This window comes from Saccoglossus kowalevskii, chromosome 2, assembly GCF_978046115.1.
Source record: "Saccoglossus kowalevskii chromosome 2, keSacKowa6.1, whole genome shotgun sequence".
Classification (NCBI taxonomy): Eukaryota; Metazoa; Hemichordata; class Enteropneusta; family Harrimaniidae; genus Saccoglossus; species Saccoglossus kowalevskii.
In genome coordinates this window covers 9342645-9364732 of record NC_140642.1, presented here as the reverse complement: position 1 = coordinate 9364732, position 22088 = coordinate 9342645, and the positions used below count along the sequence as shown (strand labels likewise).

The window sequence follows — 22088 nt, the reverse complement described above, 5'->3', positions numbered from 1 at the left end:
TATAGCTGGTTTAGAAAATGCTGAAACCCAAATAATTCACAAAACACTTCAGCATATTCTTTAAAACTGAAAATGTCAAACCGGAACTAGAAGTGGATTGTGGGTATGTGACCTCTTGCATGTCGGACACATGTTTGACATGGTTTTTAATCAAACTACAATGATACATTCAAAGGCTCTAAAGTTTTTCAATTTGACGGGTTTTGGTGTTTCTCGGTGTATAGCTAGCTGTCAACAACATGCACAGGTATGCAATTATTATTAGTACTCACCAGTAAATTAATTTATTGAAGGTCAGACCATTGAAAATCCTGGCGGGGAGGGGGTGGTGCGGAAGATTCTAAGAAACAACAGTTGAAGTAATTCTAGAAATAATAACGTGTTTATATAGTCAATCGTTGCAAACGACGAAAACAAATATAACATAAAATTAAAGTACATTCGAAAAAAGAAATCACTTTTCATATTTAATCTTCCACATTTACCCCTTAAAATGTTGTTAGACATGTATGATGTTTTATGTGATGTAGGGAACACTGATCATGGTTCAAGTGTTAACTTGATTCATGTGTATACCCCCAAAACTTAAATTTCTGACAAAGCCAGTCATTTTCTCATTTCAATTTCAGTATTTATAACATTTATTTAAAGCAGGAGGATCGTCACTAGACTGGCAAAGTCGAGACATTTTACAAAAAAAAATATCCGACTGAACGCATCTGCAGGCGACCTCCTGCGTTGGTGTGAAAACCGGAGCGGAATCACTCTGATGATTATGCTAATTAAAAGATGTTGACTAGCATTGATGACAACAAATCAAAGAGCAGCTGTATACGTCTATGTTAATGTTCGTGACCTTTCACTTGTGAGGTCCCGGCGATTTTGAAAAACTACTTATATACATTGATTTAAATCGACTTGTTTTCAATAAACATGAATGAAAATATTGCCTTTGCACTTAGAGAGTTAAAGTATCCATCTCTGCGATCGAATTGAATCAACCTTTAAAAGGTCACGTTTACTTTCACACACCCACTCATGAATAATCAATGACATCATGAATAATTAATATCAGTCAAATTCCTGCAGATGCATCCAGTCAGGATTTCTTTAGCGGTCAGGTTAGTTTTCTCAATCACGCTAAACTAAAAGAACAATTATTTCTTTTTGTAAAACAAAAAAGAAGTCCCGATTTTGCCAGTCGAGGTCGTCACCTGCACATGCGTGGGAGTTGAATCCCAAGCGACGATAACAACACGCGCTAAAACGCTAGGCCTCAGGTGACAACTCCCCCACTTTAAACCATATTACGGAAATCTAATGGATGCAATAAACATCACTTTATGTAATAGCTACATGTATCATAGGATACTATTATATTATCCATGACCAGCTCAGGGTGTCAGAGAAATACAATGTAGTAATTTTACAAAACTACATATACGAATCCTATTTTCATTATGAGCAGCAGACATGTAAATGTACTCATATCTCAACAGAGTAACACATCTTTTTTTTGTTTTTTTTGTTGTTTTTGTTTATTTGTGTTTGCCATTTTGTTTGCTGTTTTAGTTTTGTTGTACCATTTTTGTTTTCTCTAGGAGATATAAGTTAACAAGTATTATTATGCTAATTTTAACTAATTAGGCATATATTACTCTGATAAAGTGAGTATTGATGTACCATTTGTGTTTGCTGTTCAAACACACATACATGTAAAATGCAATGTAAATAATGTCAAATTTACTGTATCATATCAGCTATCATAGTGATATTCACACTAAATGTCAGAGCTGTGCAAATGAGCCCTGTGGTCATGTTATATTATTATTTTTCCTCGAAAATATAGTATAGCAAATATATCAAGTGGCGCTTAACAGCCTCATACTGCCTGAGCACACACTTTTGCAGTATTCACATGATAATCTTATTATTATACATGTTTTTCTGTAGTAATACAGTACAGTTCTCGCGGAAGCTTTGGCTTCACTTCAGCTTCACCTTCGCTTCAGCATCGCATCATTTTGGCATTGTTATGGCTTCAGCATCGCATCAATGTCGCGACATTAAAAAGTTAGGCGCTTATCGCTTCGCTTCATTGGGGCCTCATTATGGCGACAATGTGGCATCAGCATCGCTTCGTCAAACAAAGAAGTACAGAACTCATTTCGCCCAACCTCAAGCCTCTCACCCGCTTCCGCTTTTCAATCGCTCGCTTTTGCGACCGCTTGTTGAATTTCCGCTTTATTTTCGACTGTGCGAAAATTCGGACTACTAACAATTTTCTGGTTTTTATAGGTTTTCATAGATCACGGTTACTAGTTTAGTAATCGTGCATAGATGTTGAACAACCGTCAAAAGTTCAAATACTTTTTGTTTTAACTATCTATAATTATATGCACGCAATCTGACCTTTTGACCTAGATTTGGCTGGGATTGACTATTTTAATTTAAACAATATTCTGACGTGACGCACCACTACAAAATGTATTTCAACAGAAGTACAATATGGTTGTCTGGGTTTCTTTTCCTGACTATGTTGAGTTTACGATTTGTATAATTATTGTTATTTCCCCCAAGGAGAACACAAGCCGAAGGACCATGAAGCTAAATAGAAGTCCCACGCATGGACTGAGTGAAAGAAAATATTTCTAAGGTTAAAATAAAACCTAAAATTTCTTTGTGTATTTGTCAATTTTGCATATATTTGGTATGACAGTATGTTCGTAAATATCTGGAAAAATCTTGTCTTTTGTTAATAATTTCATTTGTTTTAAATGTCTACCGACCGTGTTTGTTTGTTTGGAATATCGATTACGTTGGTTTCTCCAAACGGTCCGGACGTCCATCATTCAACACAATCAGCATTTATTTATCGTAATTCATGGGGATCATGTCCCGTAACTTGCGGGCTGTAAAACCAAATAATTAAACAAGTACTATTTATTATATATTTTTTTACCTCGCGAAACTACAACACAGCGTAGAGTTGTCGCGGTGAAACAGTCGCCTGAAATCGATGGAACTTCAATTATCCATTTCTCGCCTTGAAATAAAATTCGGGGATATATTATTAACCAGTCTTACCAATCGCTTTATTTTATTCAAATCCATAAAATTCACGAGTTTTTCGACATTTGTTGGCAACTTCCGCGCTGAAAATGGTTGAAAATGTGGGTGTGGTTCTCTCGCAAAGTCCCGTTGATAATACGTACAAATATGGTTCTGTGACCCAAGTCGTGCTCCGATCAGGTGACTTTCAGCCAATCAATGATGTTGTAACAAAGCATATTTGACCCTAATTTAAGGGTCGTCGTACCATCCAATCTCTGGCGTCGATTCACTGTGCTGTGACAGGCTTCACAATCATTTACTGAAAAACATCGGTATATTTTGACAAACTGCTGGGATTTGACCTCAGTTCGAAAAAAGAAAAACTGGGCTGAGATACAAATCAGTTTTGCAAGTTGGGAAATAAGGTAAACCAGATTGGGGTCGATGATATTCAGTATCGAAGGACTTCCGTGTGTATAATGAGTTTCAAATTGTTCATCGACTGGTCTCCAAATATTTACGGCTACAACTAAATGAACACTTTTTTTCTGAAGCCCAATAAATTATTTCTGCATGTCAAGTGATATTCGATTTTTTACAAGGCCTGTGGCTCGTTTTTATTCAAAAATATTTTTTTGTGAGAATACTTTTAAAGTACGTATAGATCGAGCTCATAGTTGGAAATGTACGCACTTGTTTGGAACTTTGTATCAAGATGGCAGGCGACAACGCTGATGCACCAGGCGGCGTATGCGTGTTTTGCATGTATTAGTAGTCCGGGTATGGGATCGGACTCGGCTAAAACTAAACGAAACACAGAAAAATACCATCAAAATGAGGAATCTGAATCTGTTCTCTTACCAGAAAATAAAATGAACGAAAATAAGGTAATTTTATAACAAGAACAGTTTCATTTCGTATAGCAAATTGTGTTGTATTCGAACGACGATTGCATAGTGTGATTTAAATTTATCACGATTTTCCTTGCAGTCAATATGACACTCGTCACCTTGCAGATTGCAATGTACTTCACATAGTTTTTGGTACCCAATACTCGCAACATTAAATAATTAAACAAGATATCTGTTTAAAATGTCATTTTACTCTTGGTCATATTATTTTATTCCCCTTACCGCTTTGAATTTCAAATCGATTACATATCAAACTTCTGTACATGTGTTTTTCTCTACTGCCTTTCCATGTGAAAATAATGAGGTCATACTCATGTCACAATACTTTAAAGCTGATGCCATGTTGATGCCATGAGACTGCGAAGCTGAGGCCACGATGATGCCACAAAATAAGCAAGGCGAACACTGCTTCAATTTTCAATGACACAAAGCTGATGCCACAATGATGCGATGCTGAGGCGACAATGAAGCCATGCGTAGGAGACAATGATGCCACAAAAGCCAAAGCTTCTGCGAGAACTGTACTGTAAATTACAACAAAAATGTTTTGCGTTGTGCGAAATGTCTGTGTTCAGTGATGGGTTCTGTTTCCATCACATGTTCCTGGGGGTGATGTAAACAAAAAAAGTGTTCAATAAGCATGTGTAGGTACTTTTTTGGAGAAAAAAATGATATAGCTTTATCTTTAATGGTAAATTCCATTGTTTTCAGTGCTAGATGTGTAATAGAATTATGCATTGAGAGCTTATCTCTCTATTGGTCATCAAAATATGGGAGAATATCCAATGGATAGGAGCACTTGTAATTCAGTTGTTTATTATTCAACTGCTAGGCCATGAACTGAACCAAACTCCTCACCAGATGTTCCATACAATGTATTAATATCAATATGCAAATGACTAAACTTATGCCACAGCCATAAAATCTACACATTAATATAATAAATATTCAATACATATTTTATCTTGTTTACACCTTTACATGAAGTAATGCGGCAACAACTGCAGGGCCAGGTCTATTAGAAAGACAACATTCATCACGAAGTGATTACCCACACAATGTGTATTTATTTTTCATTAGGGAGCATCATCTTTTTCAAGAATTTGGTCAGCTGATAAGAAAGATGATACCTCTCCAAATGTACATATGAAAGACATGGAGCTGGGTCAAGCAGCAGAAAAATTACAAAAAGGTGAGAGAATATACTGTCTGGTTTTATTTTCCCACAATTGTCACTGTCACATGGAAGCTGCATTATATCCAAACAAATATTCATGTTACTTGTCACCACACCACGTGACTTGGTATTTGCATAATTTAAAAAAATTGCCATATTTCCAAAGTTTGAAACAAGATCTTTATTATGGTATATAACATGTATGGGTAAAATGTATGTTTCAGTCTGTAAATTGAGGCCAAAAAATTGAACCAGCGAACGTATGCTAACCCCTTAATGACAATTTCAAATAAACAAAAAAAAGCCACCTATGTGCATCAAAATCAAATTGACCAACATTTTGTTTTTCATTTTGGCCTTCGACTTGATATCCTAATTCCAAGGTTAACCCAAAAGTTTCAGTCATCTTCTGTTGTCACACCTACCTAGTACCGGGTATTACCAATGGCAGAAATAAGCACAGGGTGATTGTCAGCTATTTTACTTGACAAACATTATTTCTGTGATATCAATACCCAATATTCAGTCCAACAGTTGACAATTATTTTTTTCAAACATGCTGTTTCAGAGCCATATCTTATGGATATTCAAATTTGACTTGTAAATATTATGGGATATGTATGTAATCATATTTTACAATAAAAACATACCGGGAGTATGTCAAACTTTGTGGTGGGGGAACGGGTGGGTCTGCTTTTTTTTTTTTTTTTTAAAACATATCTTGTATAACTATCTGTTAAATTTGTGTATCATCAATTTTTGGAGTTTGGTTTCAATGAATTAGTCTTGAGAAAGTTTGTGCATCTATAATTTTATTTTTGGCAAAATTTTCTTTGAAGCATTTGATTATATACCCTTTATATAAAAAATATTATGTTAAGTAATATGTGTGCTGTAATATATGCAAAAGCTTCGATATATTTAGGATATAGCCAAACATTGACATTGACAATTTTTCAGCTTTTTGTAGGGTGTTACTATAAATTACTGAAATGCACTCTGTTTCTATTCAATCATTAAAAATACTAAAAACTATACTAAATTTAGTATTCAATGTGAATGTTTTTAAGATAAGCTTGAGATAAAAACCTGACTCTTTGAGTTGTTTCCTATGTATCTCTTAAGTCACATGCATGCAATGAAATTCCCTTAATTGGGTGGAATGTTTCTTTTGGTATTTTAAACTAATTTTCTTATAATAACTTGTGTTGCATGTAATATTTTTTGTTTTTACAGATTATATTTCATCACAAAGAAAACAAACTCTGCCAGTTATTGTATCAAGAGAACTAAAACAATTACCATTATTTGAAAAACCAAGACAAGCCTGGTTAGAAACACTTAGTAGTATAGAAGATATTAAATTAGGACTGATAGGCCTACATCCTGATGTATTTGCAACATTTCCAAGGTATTTGAATAATATTACTTTCTTGAATTCATGCAGAATAAGCATATTGCACATGTACAACATTTGTATGCATATCCCCTTCTTGATCACATGTACATCTCGGCCAATGATTATTTAGTTTAATTCCCAAGACTGTTAAGATTGCTAAACCACTAATTTATCTCTGTATGAAGTTATCAGGATTGTCATATCATATGAGATTTTGTGTGGGCAAAATTGCATGTACATAAATTATATTTTTTATTTGCAGATTAGATTTACTTCATCGATGTGTAGTGTGGCAGAGAAAATACAAAACGTTTGTAAGTATTGTATTCTTTTTTGATGTATTGTGGAGTGTAATGTGATTACTACAAATGTATTTGTTTTTGACTCCCATGTGCGAGGCACATAATGGGAGTCTTTGCAGTTAGTGTGTGTGTATGTGTGTCCGACTGTTCCACTGTTATCTCAAGAACCATACATTGGTTTTTGATGAAACTTGGTGCATAGATGCTCTGGGCCAATGCACAGATTTAATTAGGTTTTGGTAAAAATCCATGCTCGTTAATTACCTAATTTGCATGATAATTAGCTAATTTTTAGCTGTTCTATGACTGTTCCACTGATATCTAAAGAACCACTCATTGGATTTTGATGAAACTTGGTACATAGATGCTCTGAACATATGCGCAGATTTGATTAGTTTTTGGTAAAAATCCCATGCATATTAATTACCTAATTTGCATGATAATTAGCTAATTTTTAGCTGTTTTATGACTGTTCTACTGATATCTAAACAACCACTCATTGGATTTTGATGAAACTTGGTACATAGATGCTCTGAACTAATGCTAGGTTTTGATTAGTTTTTGGTAATAATCCCTGGATACTATTTGATATAAGTAGTTAGCATTACATTTCAATGAAACTTGGTACTTACATACTCGAGGACTATGCAGAGATTGATTGTTTCTGATAAATATTTGTGCATATTAATCACCTAATTTGCATAATTAGTTAATTTTCAGCTTTTCCACAGGTATCTCACATACTAATCATCGCATTTCAATGAAACTTGGTACATAGATCCTTTAGGACTATGCAGAGACCTGATTAGTTTTAGGGTAAATAATTGTGCATATTAATTACTTAATTTGCATAATTAATTTTCAGCTTTTCTACTGATATCTAAAGTACTAATCATCACATTTCAATGAATCTAGAATTATGCGGACCCAATTAGTTTCCGGTAAATATTTGTACATATTAATCACCTAATTTGCATAATTAATCAACTTTCACACTGATATCTCAGGTACTAAACATCACATATCAATGAATGTACATGGATGCTGTAGGACAATAGACAGACCTGGATAATTGTAGGTTAAAATCTGTACATATTAATTACCTAATTTGCATAATTAACCAATTTTAAGCTTTCACACTGATATCTAAAGTACTAATTATTCCATTTCAATGAAACTTAGTACAAAGATGCTCTAGGACAATGTACAAACCTAATTAGTTTGGGATAAAAATCTGTTCATATTAATTCCCTAATAAGCATAATTCATAATTTGTTGGTTCTAATCACATTTCAATTAAACTTGGAAACATAGATTTTCTGTTACATTGCGCAGACCTCATTAGTTTTACACTCAAATCTGTTCATATTAATTTTCTGATTTGCATAATTAGTTTTCAGCTAAGTAATTTCGAATTATATTTAATGTGTCTCCAATACTCTCAGCACATGGGAGTTCTTTCTAAGCTTTCTTTGATTCATCTTTCTGTACATACATTTGGGCTGAAATTTATCCCATTAAATATTTTTTTCCCAAACAATTTAATATTTAATGACACCATCAATTGCAATGTTTATACAAGTACATAAATATTGTTTGAGTGTAGGTTTAAAAAATGTTGATGTCATATTAAAATAAGAGTTTGTTCGCTGCTCATTTGTCTACATTTTAAAAGACAGTTATTGTTTATTACCCACTGCTAGTTGGTCACTACGATCAATCCAGTACACTTATCAGCACAAATTAAAGTTAAATCAATATATTTTTGCAATTTCAGAACCTAGAGGTAAGAAAAACCCGAGCTGAAATGAGAGGGGGTGGCCGAAAACCATGGCGTCAGAAAGGCACTGGTAGAGCAAGACATGGTAGTATAAGATCGCCAATATGGAAAGGAGGTGGGTTTTCAAAGTAATGGTTATCCAAAATATCAGATTAATTTTGTAAGTTGTATATCTAGAAATCTAACATGAACTGTAATTTATTATTATCTAGGTGGTTCTGCCAAAGGTCCAAGGGGACCTATAAGCTATTGGTATGTCTTGCCAACTAGAGTTCGGGAAAGAGCTTTACGAGTTGCCCTGACAACCAAATATGTCCAAGATAATTTGCATATTGTAGATTCATTGGAAATACCAACATCAAATCCAGAGGTATTAGTGTAATTTCTTTCAGTTCTAAACTTTAATTAAAAGTAATGTCAATTTAAGCATATTTTCTTTGCAAATAGTCTAGTATATCAAGAATTCAAAAATCATTAAATACATTTAACAATAAGAAAGCTGAGCAGTTAATTTATCTTTCAAATTGACTTTGAACAAAATTGGTCAAATCTTAATTAACAAAAAAAGGGAAACTGAAACATTTGATATCCTATATTAGGCATTATTTAATTTGTTGCATTCAACCATAATTGTTTTGTTAACAGTACCTAGATGATGTAGCTGGTAAAAGATACTGGGGATCATCTGTACTTTTTGTTGATCAGTAAGTAGCATTTTGAATCATTATCATATAAATTGGTCTGATACAATTTGCTTTATGCATCTGTGTTAGAAATCTGTATTTTATAAATTCACACTGTATGTGGATACTTATTGTCAAACTTGATACATATTTTTAGCTCCGTCGAGCAGAGCTTATCATATGAGTGATTGTCGTCCGTGTCAATGTTTTACTTTTTCGACTTCTTCTTGAAAACTACTAGCCTGAATGCTTTGATACTTGGTGTATATGTACCTTGGGCAGACCTCTCTTAGATTTGTTCATTTTGTAATGATATCTTTAATTCTCTAATTTTGATGAATATTTTTGTCATTTTTGGTAAAAAGTGATATTTTCGACTTCTTGTTAAAAACCGCAAGTGCAATTGCTTTGATATTACATATATATGTACTACATGTGGACCTCTCTCAGATTTGTTCATTTTGTAATGTTATCTTTATTTCGCTAATTTTGGTAAATATTTTTGGTAAAAAGTGATATATTCGACTTCTTGTTAAAAACCGCAAGTTTAATTGCTTTGATACTACACGTGGTCCTCTCTCAGATTTGTTCATTTCATGATGATATCTTCAATTCTCTAATTTTGATAAATATTTTTGTAATTTTTTGGTAAAAAGTGATATTCTCGACTACTTGTTGAAAACCGCCAGTCCAATTGCTTTGATATTACAGATATAGGTACTACATGTGGACCTCTCTCAGATGTGTTCATTTCGTGATGATATCTTCAATTCTCTAATTTAAGTGAATATTTTTGTAATTTTTGTTAAAAAGTGATACTTTTGACTTCTTGTTAAAAACCACAAGTCTGATTGCTTTTATATTACCGGTACATATATAGGTACTACATGTCAGATTTGTTAATTTCGTGGTGATATCTTCAATTATCTAATTTCGATGATTATTTTTGAATTCTTAAAAACAGCAAGTCTACATATTGTTCATTTTCTAATGATATCTTCTGTTCTTTAATTGAAATGTGCATTGGTAACAGTGGAGCTATCTCAGCTGAGAGGCTGCTTGTTGATTTAACTTCTTGCTTGAATCCTCTACAGTAAACCTTTGGAAGATATGCCACTCAACTTTGTTGAAGCCGTCAACAGAATTAGGACCTATAATGTTATGCCAACTGAAGGTAAGAACTTGAGTTATTTGTGGGGGGGGAGGGGGGGGGGATCTTGTAAGTGTACTTCAAATATTTAGGGTAAATTTCTTGTTAATATTGAACATGGCAACATCTTTCAGTCTAGTGTATGATTTTATTTCTTCTTCTTTCTTACGGTACTAGCTATTATTCACTAAGGATTTGTAATGTCTTGTTTTGATTACATTTGCAGGTTTGAATGTGTATAGCATGTTAAAACACGAAACATTGGTGCTCACACTGGACGCTGTTGAATTCTTAGAAGAAAGACTCTTATATCATATGCATAGACACACTGGCCCACTTAAAGCTGATGCTATTATGTCACAGCAGTTGAATAGAATACCTGTATTTAATAGACATTCTAACCAATCATAGCTATCTTAATTTCCCAACACTTCAGTTCATTGGATAGTGGTATCTAATGAAATCAAGCTTCTTCCCCAGTTTGTCGATATGTAGTTAATGCTGTTGATATAGGTATGACCGCACCATCTGTTCCATGCTTTCATTCACGATACAAATTAAATTTGAGAATCATTCAATCCGAAATGGCTTCATTTTATGTCAGCCAGTTGGAAGAATCCTGGAAAGTGGGACCTCACTGATGACAGTAGTCTTGGCAGCAGTTGTTCCCAGAAGCACATTGTACACATTTTGTTGTATTGATTTCATTGGTCATTTTCAATATTGATGAAAAAAAAGTTAGTAAAGAAACATAAATTAATTGCAACTAAACTATCATCTCATTTAAATGGGATATAAATAATGAGTGCACTATGAGACTACTGTCACAATACAATTATAGTTCACAATAGGGACAGTGTATTTTCATTTGGCAACATATTGTAGATGCAAACATATTTATTTTTTTCGTCCTCAAAATTTTATCAGAGTACTTGCATTAGATTAGTCTGAGCTCACGTCCAAAAATACCGGTAATATTTTTTGTTTATTTCATTTAACGGAAAATTCCATTGACTTTTTGAAATAGGTAACAAAATATCTAGATAGTCAATAAATATGAAAATGTTTGCCATACAATGAAGTAAATATAAATGATTTCTAGGCCTCATTTGAAACTTACATTCTGGACTAGATTAACACAATAATACAGTACTTCTGACACTAAATACAAATTATGTAAACAATGTTCACACATGTGGAATGTATTCAATCTAGTCATAAACATCTTTCATTGCAGTATACGTTTTTGTTTTGTTTTGTAAATAAAGTATTGATTTGATTCCAAGGTCTGATGATATTTTGCAAGTGTGACTTCATGTGGCTGCAAATCAAAGGCATGCGTAAAATAAAAGATGCGATATGAGAGAAAATCTCCAGAGTGACCCTACAATATCGGATTTATTAAATGTGTAGTAATTTGTGAAAATTACTACCCTGAAATCTGCACATCCACATATTTCTAGTAGAACAATGAAATGTCGCAATGCTGCAATTCTTTTTTTAATTTGCACACTCTCAAACACAACTTTATATATCTACCTTACATGTACAGCTTCAATTATTTTGTTTATGACTACAGCTTGATCACTGTAGATTTTGTAGCTGTGGGTAAGAGAACATGTTTTTGAGTAATTATTGTAACTTCAAACTACACTGCAATTAATTGAATAATTCGGTGGCAGGTTATTTTACAGTCAAACATCACGACAATCTTCACTGGCACCGGTGTCAAAATTCGCTGGTTCAACCAATGCACTGTAGGCATTTAGTTTTCTCTTGCTGTCACCAACCCAGCTGAAAACAAAACAGTAACTATTGTTAGCTCATTCAAGCCTATTAAAATTCTGATAACTTAATTTGAATGGAATTAGTTTTAGTGAATAAAATAAATCTGCATCATTGAGAGAATACTTACAATAACAAGACCAATGCTATGACTAGTATAACGACCATTAATAAATAGACAAATCCACCAGTCAGTATGTGTGATGTTGCAGGGTAGACTGAGTTGAATATGAATGATGCAAGAAAACCTACAATACTTTCACAAGCCGCCATGAAGGAAAATAAAGTACCTATGAGTTAAAACAAAAATACGTACTGATAAATAGAACTGCTCCAATTGTACACTAATCAAATAGTCTTATAATCAGTATGCTATACATACACTTTGTACAATTTATTTTGAAGATAATATGAATGGCTTTGTGATATTGATTTCATTAGATTCATTGCTTGTAACAAGTACTGCAGGAAGGGAGATTTTTAGTGGATTTGATGTTCACTAGTTTTTGCAGGAAACAGAAAATTATATTGTTAACTATGCTTATTTCCTGGGTTTTAATTTAACACATTTACCTATCAGCAAAATAATTAACGATGAGCCCTATACATTATATGTCCACTGCATTGAGGTTCGTCTTGTGATGAAAAGTCTGTCCATGTGACCTTAATCTTGACCAGTACTTCAATTCATGTCTAAATGAAGATCCATTTAATGTAATTTATCACTTCTAAAAAAGGCATTTGATTTGTGGAATGATAAATAACAATAATACCTTGCTCATCTGCATTGACTATTTTAGATATAAGAGATCTGACAGCTGCTGCAGGGATACCAGCCATACACATTAATATTGGTACTAAAAATCAAGATAAAACAATATTAATTAATATTCTGTTGAAGAATGGGGTATGGGTTATGAGTACATATCCAGCCATACGAAACACTGTACCAATCATAGCTATTGTAATATCACTTACCAATAAACATCATCCATGTTGTCGTAGAGAATGCTATGAGTACATATCCAGCCATACGAAACACTGTACCAATCATAGCTATTGTGGTATCATGTAAGCTTGTCTTACTCGTCAGTAAAGGCATCACAGTTAAAAGACATAGACCTTTCATAAAACTGTTTAATGCAAGGTAGTAACCAAGTAATTCTGGAGACCAATGTAGTGGATTTCTCTTTGTATACAGAACAGTTACATCAGTCTCCCCTACAAGGAATGTGACATCAGTGAGTAATTGCTTGTTTTGTTCATGTAACAAGATTAAGGATAGACACGATAGACATAAAATAATTAAATGACAACTAGATATTCTTGAAGTGATCCCATTGTGGGTAAAAGATGTAGATAAGTGGAAGAAGGAATCAAAATGAATCTAAGAGTTAAGCAAATTATGTCTGGATCAATTCACTACTGGCTGATTTAAACATAAAAAATGATTTTCAAGGTCTTTTCGGCATCGTTATATCATGAGAACGTATCCCACTGCCATGAGCTAGGAGTGCCTTCCAGCTCTGACGAAAACATATTTCAAGTAAGTGATTTATCGCGAAAACAGATGTGCAAAGTAGGCTGGGAATACTAGAAAAACTGAAGCATGGAACATTTTCCCAAAATCCCCAAAAGAAAGAAAACAAGAAACCAAGCTAAATTAAGAGTTTCAGAACTTGCTCTGGAAAAAATATTATTTTTTGATACTCTTTAAAACTTACAACAGTTTTGCAATTTTTCCACATTAAATGACTTAATTTTCATGTGAATCTGAGCATCAGATCTTGTAACATCCATTCATATGCAAATATTCCTAATTAATTGTTACTGGATTTTCACCCAAAAAATTAAATCTGATTGTAAATCATTGTAAAAAGATTGGCTCAAATACTGCAACAATCTATACTAATTGGTTGTCAATGTTTGTATTAGTGGAAACTGTGTCAGAGATCAAGAGGTATGACTTCAAACACTGACATTCATCACTGTATGTCCAGTGTCCCCTTAACCTCTGACCCAAGTGACCTTCAACGTGTGTCTTTGTTGAGAATGAAGACTATTTAATCCTCTTATGACCATTTGGTGTTTATTGTGATCACCAGAAAATTCAAGATGTTTCAACTCATTTGAAACCACTCTTGATTTAGTGTGATTGAGCCAAAAGTGAACATTAGACCTATAGTGATTAAGTGTGAACATATGTGGGAGTGGGGAATATGACACTGCTTTTATGATATCAGATTGAATTTCACTGTCCTTGAGCAGGAATGTTTAGTGTGAGCTAGTTGTTGTTTGACAGGAGTGCAGTCAATTTCCCTGTGTGCAAAAGTGGCAAAAAGAAGCATTTTCCCAATCCAGTGGAGAAAAATATTGGATTTAAAATATCATTTTCAGTCACAGTCGGACAATCATCCATTGACAGTAAGTACCAAATGGCTTGTATTCTAATCACAGTAAGTTGCAATCGGACAAGTTTACAATCACAGTGTATGTAGTGTGGGCACTGATTGAGTCACAGTAATGCCTATGCGGACAGTCCTTGAGTTCACAGTAAATACCATATGGACGGCAACTGATCACACAGAATAATAAATGGACAGAAGCAATTTCACAGTAAATGACAAATGGATAGACATACAAAATAAATCATGTTAACAAGCTTGTTTTTCAATTATTTTTTTTACTTAAATTTTCAGTGCCTTCCAGGAGAAAGAAAAAGCATATTGCCACTTTGGGTGAAAACATGACTCTGAGAGATTTAGCAGCCCTAAACCTTACTCAAGCCGAAAATACTCTGCTGATGGAGGGGAAAAGGACCAGATCAGGTGAGGTATCAAGGTTATATATGCATAAAGCTGATGCAACTGCTGATGCAACTGATGATGCAACTGATGATGCCTCTCATGGCCCCTCAAGCAGTGGTAATTATAGTGCCTCAGTCAGTACTGCCAACACACAGTCAGATAATAAGAGAAAAAGTAGAAAAAGAAGGCGTGAGAAGAAAAAAGAAAAACGTATGGCGAGTACCACCTCACAGTCAGAAAGAGAGGAGAGTGAGCATAGGAGAAAAAAACATCGTAAGAAGAAAAAAAGTAGAAAAACAACAAAAAATGAATGCAGTAGTGTCCCTGAGCCAGACAGGGTAGAGGGCAATCTGATTAAAATCTGATGTAGTGTACGGGCTGTAATTATTTTGGCTATAAACTTGTTTTAATTTTATTTTGTATTACTTTTGTTATTAACGCCCTTTTATTTTATTATTTTACTTTGATTTTGATTTTTTTTAATTCCGCCCTACCTACATCTGATCCGACGCCTATGTAAGTCCCGTTCAAATCTCGCGTAAGTAACAGCCAATCACAGTCCCCCTTTTAAACAGGCTGTCGGTTGCTTACTTTTCAGTGTATACGGGCAATCTTTCTGTACATTTATATTTTGCCCACTTGAATAAACCATTAATAGAAAATTGCTAGTACATTTTTATTTGCAAAAAAAATTCCACAGCATTTTACAATTTTTGTCATTTCATTGAATATTTTTTTCACTTCCAACAAATGTGTACACTTCCAGATACATCTTCGCCAGCCAAGGTTCGTTCATTCAGTCATCGCTTCAATTTTACATCACTGAACATAATTATCTAGAATGGAAGCAAAAAAGAGTAAACCGTAATGATTAGAACACTGTAAACAGCTATAGTAAACAATGCAAACTGATTTTAAATTGTATAGCGGTCACCGGCCCACGGCATCGACGCAGAAAATTGGAGCAAAAAATATTTCCTGATCAATTGCGATGTGTTCCAAATAAAAAATATTTTATTCCAGTCCAAATCAGCTCATTTACTTTAATAAAGTGTTACTGTATAATGTACAAAATGTTGATACAATTTGATGAATATTTACAGCTACGGCTTCAATATCGTAGAAGATTTTGGCCCGATCGTCAACAAAACATCACCCGTCTCCAGGGCAGGCGACTGGAAAAAGACACTGGTGTTCGGTCGAACCGGTAGAAACAAAATCGTCACTCCCAGAATAACTATGCAAAATAACGATCTAAAGTCGAACCATTCGAGCCACAATATTAACATAAAAATGACTTTCGTTGCATTTGACAATGATAAACTTACCGAAAAGCCGTGTTTTTCTCGGTCGGTATAATCCGCCATTTTATTTGAGTGTGTTTGCCATCAGACTCTGCCCGGTGACGCCATCATGTGCGCTATAGAAGGAGGTCTGTGATTCGTTGACTAAAATCGTCGATAGTGGGTCTCGTTGAAATCTCGTTACATAGGCATCGGTTCAGATGTAGGTAGGGCGGAATTTAAAAAAATCACAAAATCAAAGTAAAATAATAAAATAAAAGGGCATTAATAACAAAAGTAATAAAAAATAAAATTAAAATAAGTTTATAGCCAAAATAATTAAAGCCCGTACACTACATCAGATTTTAATCAGATTGGGTAGAGGGTAGTGAAGGGCAAATTTATGACAGGGAAGATGGGGAAATTGTCTCAGAAGGAGACTATGACAAGCACCAGACAGGGGGAGAGTCAATGGACATTGATGAGTCGGGTAATGAAGAATTTAACCAAACTAAAATAGTGCAACATGGAGAGACTGAACATGGTGATGGGAAAGCAGGTGAAAAACCAAACCATAAAGAGCCTGAGCTTTGTGATGGGGAAGCAATTGAACAACCAGATAATGGGGAGGCTGAACATAGTGAAGGGGAAGTAAATACACAAACAGAAGCAGCAGAGACCACAGAAATAGAGTACGATACTGATGCTGGCAGTCTTGTTTTCCCCAGTGACTCAGGGGAATCAGAAGGGTCTGATATGGATACAGTTAATCCCTATATTGGACTAAGCAATAGATCCAGGCAACGTATAGGCAAAAATATTGCTGTTAGAAGAATAGAAGACACATGGACACATAAATATAGGTATGATGAGCCACAGGAATATCCTAATGATAGCAGTGATGATGATGCAGATGATGAGGGGTGGTCATCACATTTGCATCGCCATTCAGAAAAACCATTCACTGGCCCTGAGCCTGGGCCAAACATACACATTGCTGAGAATAGCACTCCCCTTGATGCATTTCATACAATTTTCACTCATCGCTTAATGAAAAGACTTCGCAAAGAAACTAACAAGTATGCTGAATGGAAGCAAAATAAAAAACGCAAAAAAGATGTATCATGGTATCCTGTTACTGATGAGGAGATGCAAGCATTTTTGGGAATAGTCATAACCATGGGTGTTGATCCGAAAATGGCACTTAATGATTATTGGTCTACCACAGAAAGCCTAAGAAATGAATTTGTAGCCAAAACCATGTCCCGTAACAGATTTAAAAAAATAATGCAGTATTTTCACTGCAATGATGCTGACAAGGATCCAGCCAATATATCCATGCCTTTATTACGTGATGCTGGTAGACGGGCACAGCCATTGTACAAGGTAGCACCAGTGATGGATGAAATTATGGAAAAGTCATGTTCATCATACAACCTCCACAGACAAATTGCAATCGATGAAGCCATAGTGGGCTATAAAGGGAGCAAATCTGGTATTCCCACTGTATTCATCCATGGTAAACCTCGGGCCAAGGGGTTCAAAGTGTATGTAATGGCTGATGCAGTATCCAGCTATGTAGGTGCAATTGAGTTCATGACCACAACTGCAGCTGACCACACTAGAGCTGACAAAGTAACACTCAATTTATGTGTTGACTTGATTAGACATATCGGTGGACGTAACCACATCTTGTACACCGATAGTTATTACTCAAGCCCAGAGCTTGCAATGACCATGTTGAATGAACATGCTGTACTCACCATTGGTAGCACTCGCCAATCAAGGATAGGATTTCCTACTTGCCTCAGAGGGGAAAAAAAAAACCCAAACATGGCTAAAATAGAGCATTTAGAGCGGGGTCAGTTTGAAGCCAGACAAAAAGGAGAATTGGTTGCAGTGGTTTGGAAAGACTCCAAACTATTCAGTGCCCTAACAACATGCCATGATGGATTTCGCCATGGAGATAGTCGGGTAGTTAGATATGTGAAGGATAAGACGACTAGAAGACGTGTTGCATTTACTCTGCCTGCACCTGATATGATAGAAAACTACAATGAATATATGGGTGGAGTTGACAGGGCAAACCAGCTGAGATCATACTTTTCTGCACAGCGCCAGGCTCAGAAATGGTGGAAGTATGTTTTCTACTTTTTCTTGGATATTGCTCTGGTCAATAGTTTTGTAATATACAAGGAGGTGACAAAGAGCAAAATGGCACACAAGCAATACCAAGCTGAAGTGGGTATTTCTCTGGTAGGTGGTTATACATCTCGAAAACGACTGGTCCGAAATGCTGAACAAACCATTACAACATACAAAAACCATGTATTGGTGAAATTAGCAGGACGTGGCCACAGCTGCAGATTTTGTATAAAAATGGGGCGCAAGACAAGGGCTGGAGGATACCACATTACTAAGTACCTATGCAGGGAGTGCGGCATCAATCTGTGCAAAGATTGTTTTTTGCCATATCACCACGTATCCACAGGAAAAAGTACCATAACCTGTGAGACACAGTATGATGAAGCAGACCAAGCGCAGGCACAACAACTATGGGCAGATAGAAGACTCACGACAGGCAGAGGAAGAAACCCCACAGTGAGAGGAAGACCAACACTGAGAGATGCAGGCAAAAGGGGACAAAGACAGCGAGGAAGAGGAAAAAAAACATAAACCAGGATGGGCTCATTGGGGTGGGGGGGACATGAACAGAAACATGGAGTAGGAACAAGGAGGTGGGGGATGGGGTTAGTGTTGGGGGCATATGAAAAAAAATTACCAAGAAAGTTGGGTTTTGGAGCAGGGACTTGGTCAGTATTAGATAATCCTGACCATGTGCACTTATATTTTGCAGGATTTGAAGAAACGAAAAAGATACATCTGCCATAGTTGAAATTTAGCCTGTAGATACTAGGTAATAGCATTTATTTGTGGCAAAGCAAACATTATTTATTCAGTAAAAATTTATAATTTTGTGTGATTTAGTGTTCAAATTTGACTAACCATCTATTAACGTATCTAGTGATAACTTTTGACTAACCAATTGTGATTCACCATGATTTAGTGCCTGTCCAATTGTCATTTACTGTGATTCAATGCCTCCGATTGAGATTTACTGTGAATGAGTGACTGGCCACTCAAGATTTATTGTGACTCGATGTATGTCCAATTGGGTTTCACTGTGAAAATTTACCTGACCAGTTGTGACTCACTGTGAAGCCAAAAAGTCAAATGTAATAAAGTGTCTGCCTATTGTGATTTACTGTGATTCATTGCCTCTCCAATTGAAATTTACTGTGAATGGGTGTCTGTCCGATTGAGATTTACTGTGAATGAGTGACCGTCCGATTGAGATTTACTGTGAATGAGTGACAGTCCATTTGAGATTTACTGTGAAGCAACATAGGTAAGTGGAATACAGTGACTGCCTATCGTGATTTACTGTGATTCAATGCCTCTCCGATTGAGATTTACTGTGAATGAGTGACCGTCCGTTTGAGATTTACTGTGAATGAGTGACCGTCCGTTTGAGATTTACTGTGAAGCAACATAGGCAAGTGTGATACAATGACTGCCTATTGTGATTTACTGTGCCTGATGCCTGACCATTCAAAATTTACTGTGATTCAGTGTCTGTCCGATTGTGAATAATTGTGAGTTTGCCTGCCCAGTTGTGAATAAATGTGAACCATGTACAATGCCCGGTTGTGATTTAGTGTGTCGGTCTACAAGGCTCAAAAACCGGCCAGCCAAATCCCATTCACATTAAATCACAACTGGGCTAGAAAGAGTCTTACCCCCTGGTCATAAGAGAATTAAATAATGAATCCCCACAGCACCACAGTTAATATGTGAGGCAAGCTGAATACATTATCACATCTAAATCCTCTGAATCCAATATGACATTGTGGGAGATTCATTATTGTTATTATAAATCACCACCATCAGAATTAAACACATTTATTTAAAATTGGGGTCTATTTTTTTAAAAGAATAATGTAATACTCTTAAGCAATGACGTCATAAAAACCTGATAATTCTGATAGTGGTGATTTATAACACATAATCAGGGTTTTTTCTAGGAAAAAACTGCAAGAAGGAGCACTGCAATTCAGCAGCGCCACCAAGTGGGGGAGATAGGGTTCTCCCTACCAGGGTGCGGAGTTTTTGATAATTCTAAGTTAAAATGGAGCATCCTATGGCTTCCTTGGGGCCAAAATTACTATCAGACAGGTCACAGTTGAAGACTGCAGCCACATGTGATCCCTGGTCAATAAGAATTTTGTGGTTGCCTGAAGATCTGTTCCCCAAGGTAAGGGGGCGCATGTCCATGGCATGAGGACGCTGTGCCCCTGTTCCCTTGTTTAAAATAATCCCTGGATAATAATGAATGCTTACTCACCAATTCCTACAAGCTGAAATAACAGTAAAGTCATAGCTAGAAGTATCAGGTGCATTCTATCAAAATTTTCTCTCTTTTTAAAACATACACACAATGTCTTTTTGATATTTTCCAATTTACATAGTTCAGAACACAGGGTATGAATTGTTCCTTTGCCTGTATCTACCTGCGGTACTTGTATGGTTTCACCATGGGATAGTGAATCTAAGACCTCTCTTGAGTGCACAGATTCATCCAACCAAACTAAGATGTACAAGGCGGAGGCAAAATTGAGTGAAAGATAGAATGCGAACACAGCAATAAACCCTTCATGCTCCAGCATAACACCACTGCAGAGTAAACCTACAGTACTACCAATAAATGTCATTGATTCGAGAATACCAACACGTTTTGTTCGTGTTTTAATACCTGTGATATCAGCGATGTAACTAAATACAGCAAAGGTGATAGTGATGTAAGCACCAGAACAACCAAGAAGAAATGTCCCAATAAATATGAATGGAATCGGGCTGTATATGTACACAGCTGACACAATCAGAATTGCGGCATATATACAACTTGCAAGGCACGGCAAAATCATAGAAAATTTACGCCCAACTGTGTCCGACCAGGAGCCAAGAAAGAGTGCAGCTATAACGGATGGCACCATCTGAACAAGGTTTAGATATATCAACCAGTGTGAAGTCTGTGTTTGTACATATTCTTCTTGAGAGCTGGTTAAGTTTTTACATATATCAGAGCTGTTGTATTCCTGGATACAAGTTTTAGCGTAGATGAGTTGCTGTACGCTCGTGTACTGTAGAAATGATCCGAGCATATATAAAAACATAACAGGCTCCACAGTGACAAGACGAAGACAGGCCATCACGTTCGCCATGTTATCTGTCAGCCAGTGCAGCGGCCTATAGCATAAACAAAAGGAAATCTGTTGCGCACTGCAGTCGTAACGTTGCAAAATAAAATCTGAACCAATGCAAGCTTAACTTACATACCACAAGATCAGTTCATACAAGCTAAATGAGCAACAACAATTTCAGATATCGTGTGTTTGATACCCCGATTAACAAAGGTAGCCATATGTCTAACCTTTGAACTTAGTTCATTTAAGGTCATATCATTTTTCTGTCCCACAGCTCCTTGCGCGCTATAAAACTCGTTCATTCCAAGGCCTGATTTCGAGTTAATAATTAGCAAAAAAGCTACATTTAAACATTTTTTTTACCATGCATTAATTTCAAAATAGATACAAATAAAACACATTTTTATACGATTTTGAGCTAATTGGTGTCATTAAAACATATGTTCACTGAAATAAGACTGATAAGAACAGGGTCGGGGATTGTATGGACCTC

At 35.5% G+C, this 22088-nt stretch overlaps 2 protein-coding genes and 1 long non-coding RNA gene across 3 annotated transcripts; 1 reads left to right on the top strand and 2 right to left on the bottom strand.

Annotated features, from left to right (window-relative positions):
- The first annotated feature begins 97 nt into the window (after window positions 1-97).
- On the top strand, window positions 98-11041 carry LOC102800495 (large ribosomal subunit protein uL4m-like). The gene is made up of 9 exons (XM_085490835.1): window positions 98-247; window positions 5046-5157; window positions 6379-6553; window positions 6804-6855; window positions 8621-8738; window positions 8836-8993; window positions 9269-9327; window positions 10401-10480; window positions 10683-11041. Exons 1-9 carry the CDS (start codon window positions 131-133, stop codon window positions 10865-10867), a joined length of 1056 nt encoding a protein of 351 aa, XP_085346961.1. The 5' UTR covers window positions 98-130; the 3' UTR covers window positions 10868-11041.
- Window positions 10585-21810, bottom strand: LOC100369356 (proton-coupled folate transporter-like). Its single transcript, XM_006812896.3, has 5 exons — window positions 20737-21810; window positions 13220-13462; window positions 13015-13098; window positions 12372-12531; window positions 10585-12250 (listed from the first exon to the last, which is right to left on the bottom strand). Exons 1-5 carry the CDS (start codon window positions 21611-21613, stop codon window positions 12151-12153), a joined length of 1464 nt encoding a protein of 487 aa, XP_006812959.2. The 5' UTR covers window positions 21614-21810; the 3' UTR covers window positions 10585-12150.
- On the bottom strand, window positions 15711-16702 carry LOC146748099 (uncharacterized). Its single transcript, XR_014926603.1, has 2 exons — window positions 16377-16702; window positions 15711-15884 (listed from the first exon to the last, which is right to left on the bottom strand). It is a non-coding gene; the product is annotated as an uncharacterized LOC146748099 (long non-coding RNA).
- Window positions 21811-22088: the final 278 nt, after the last annotated feature.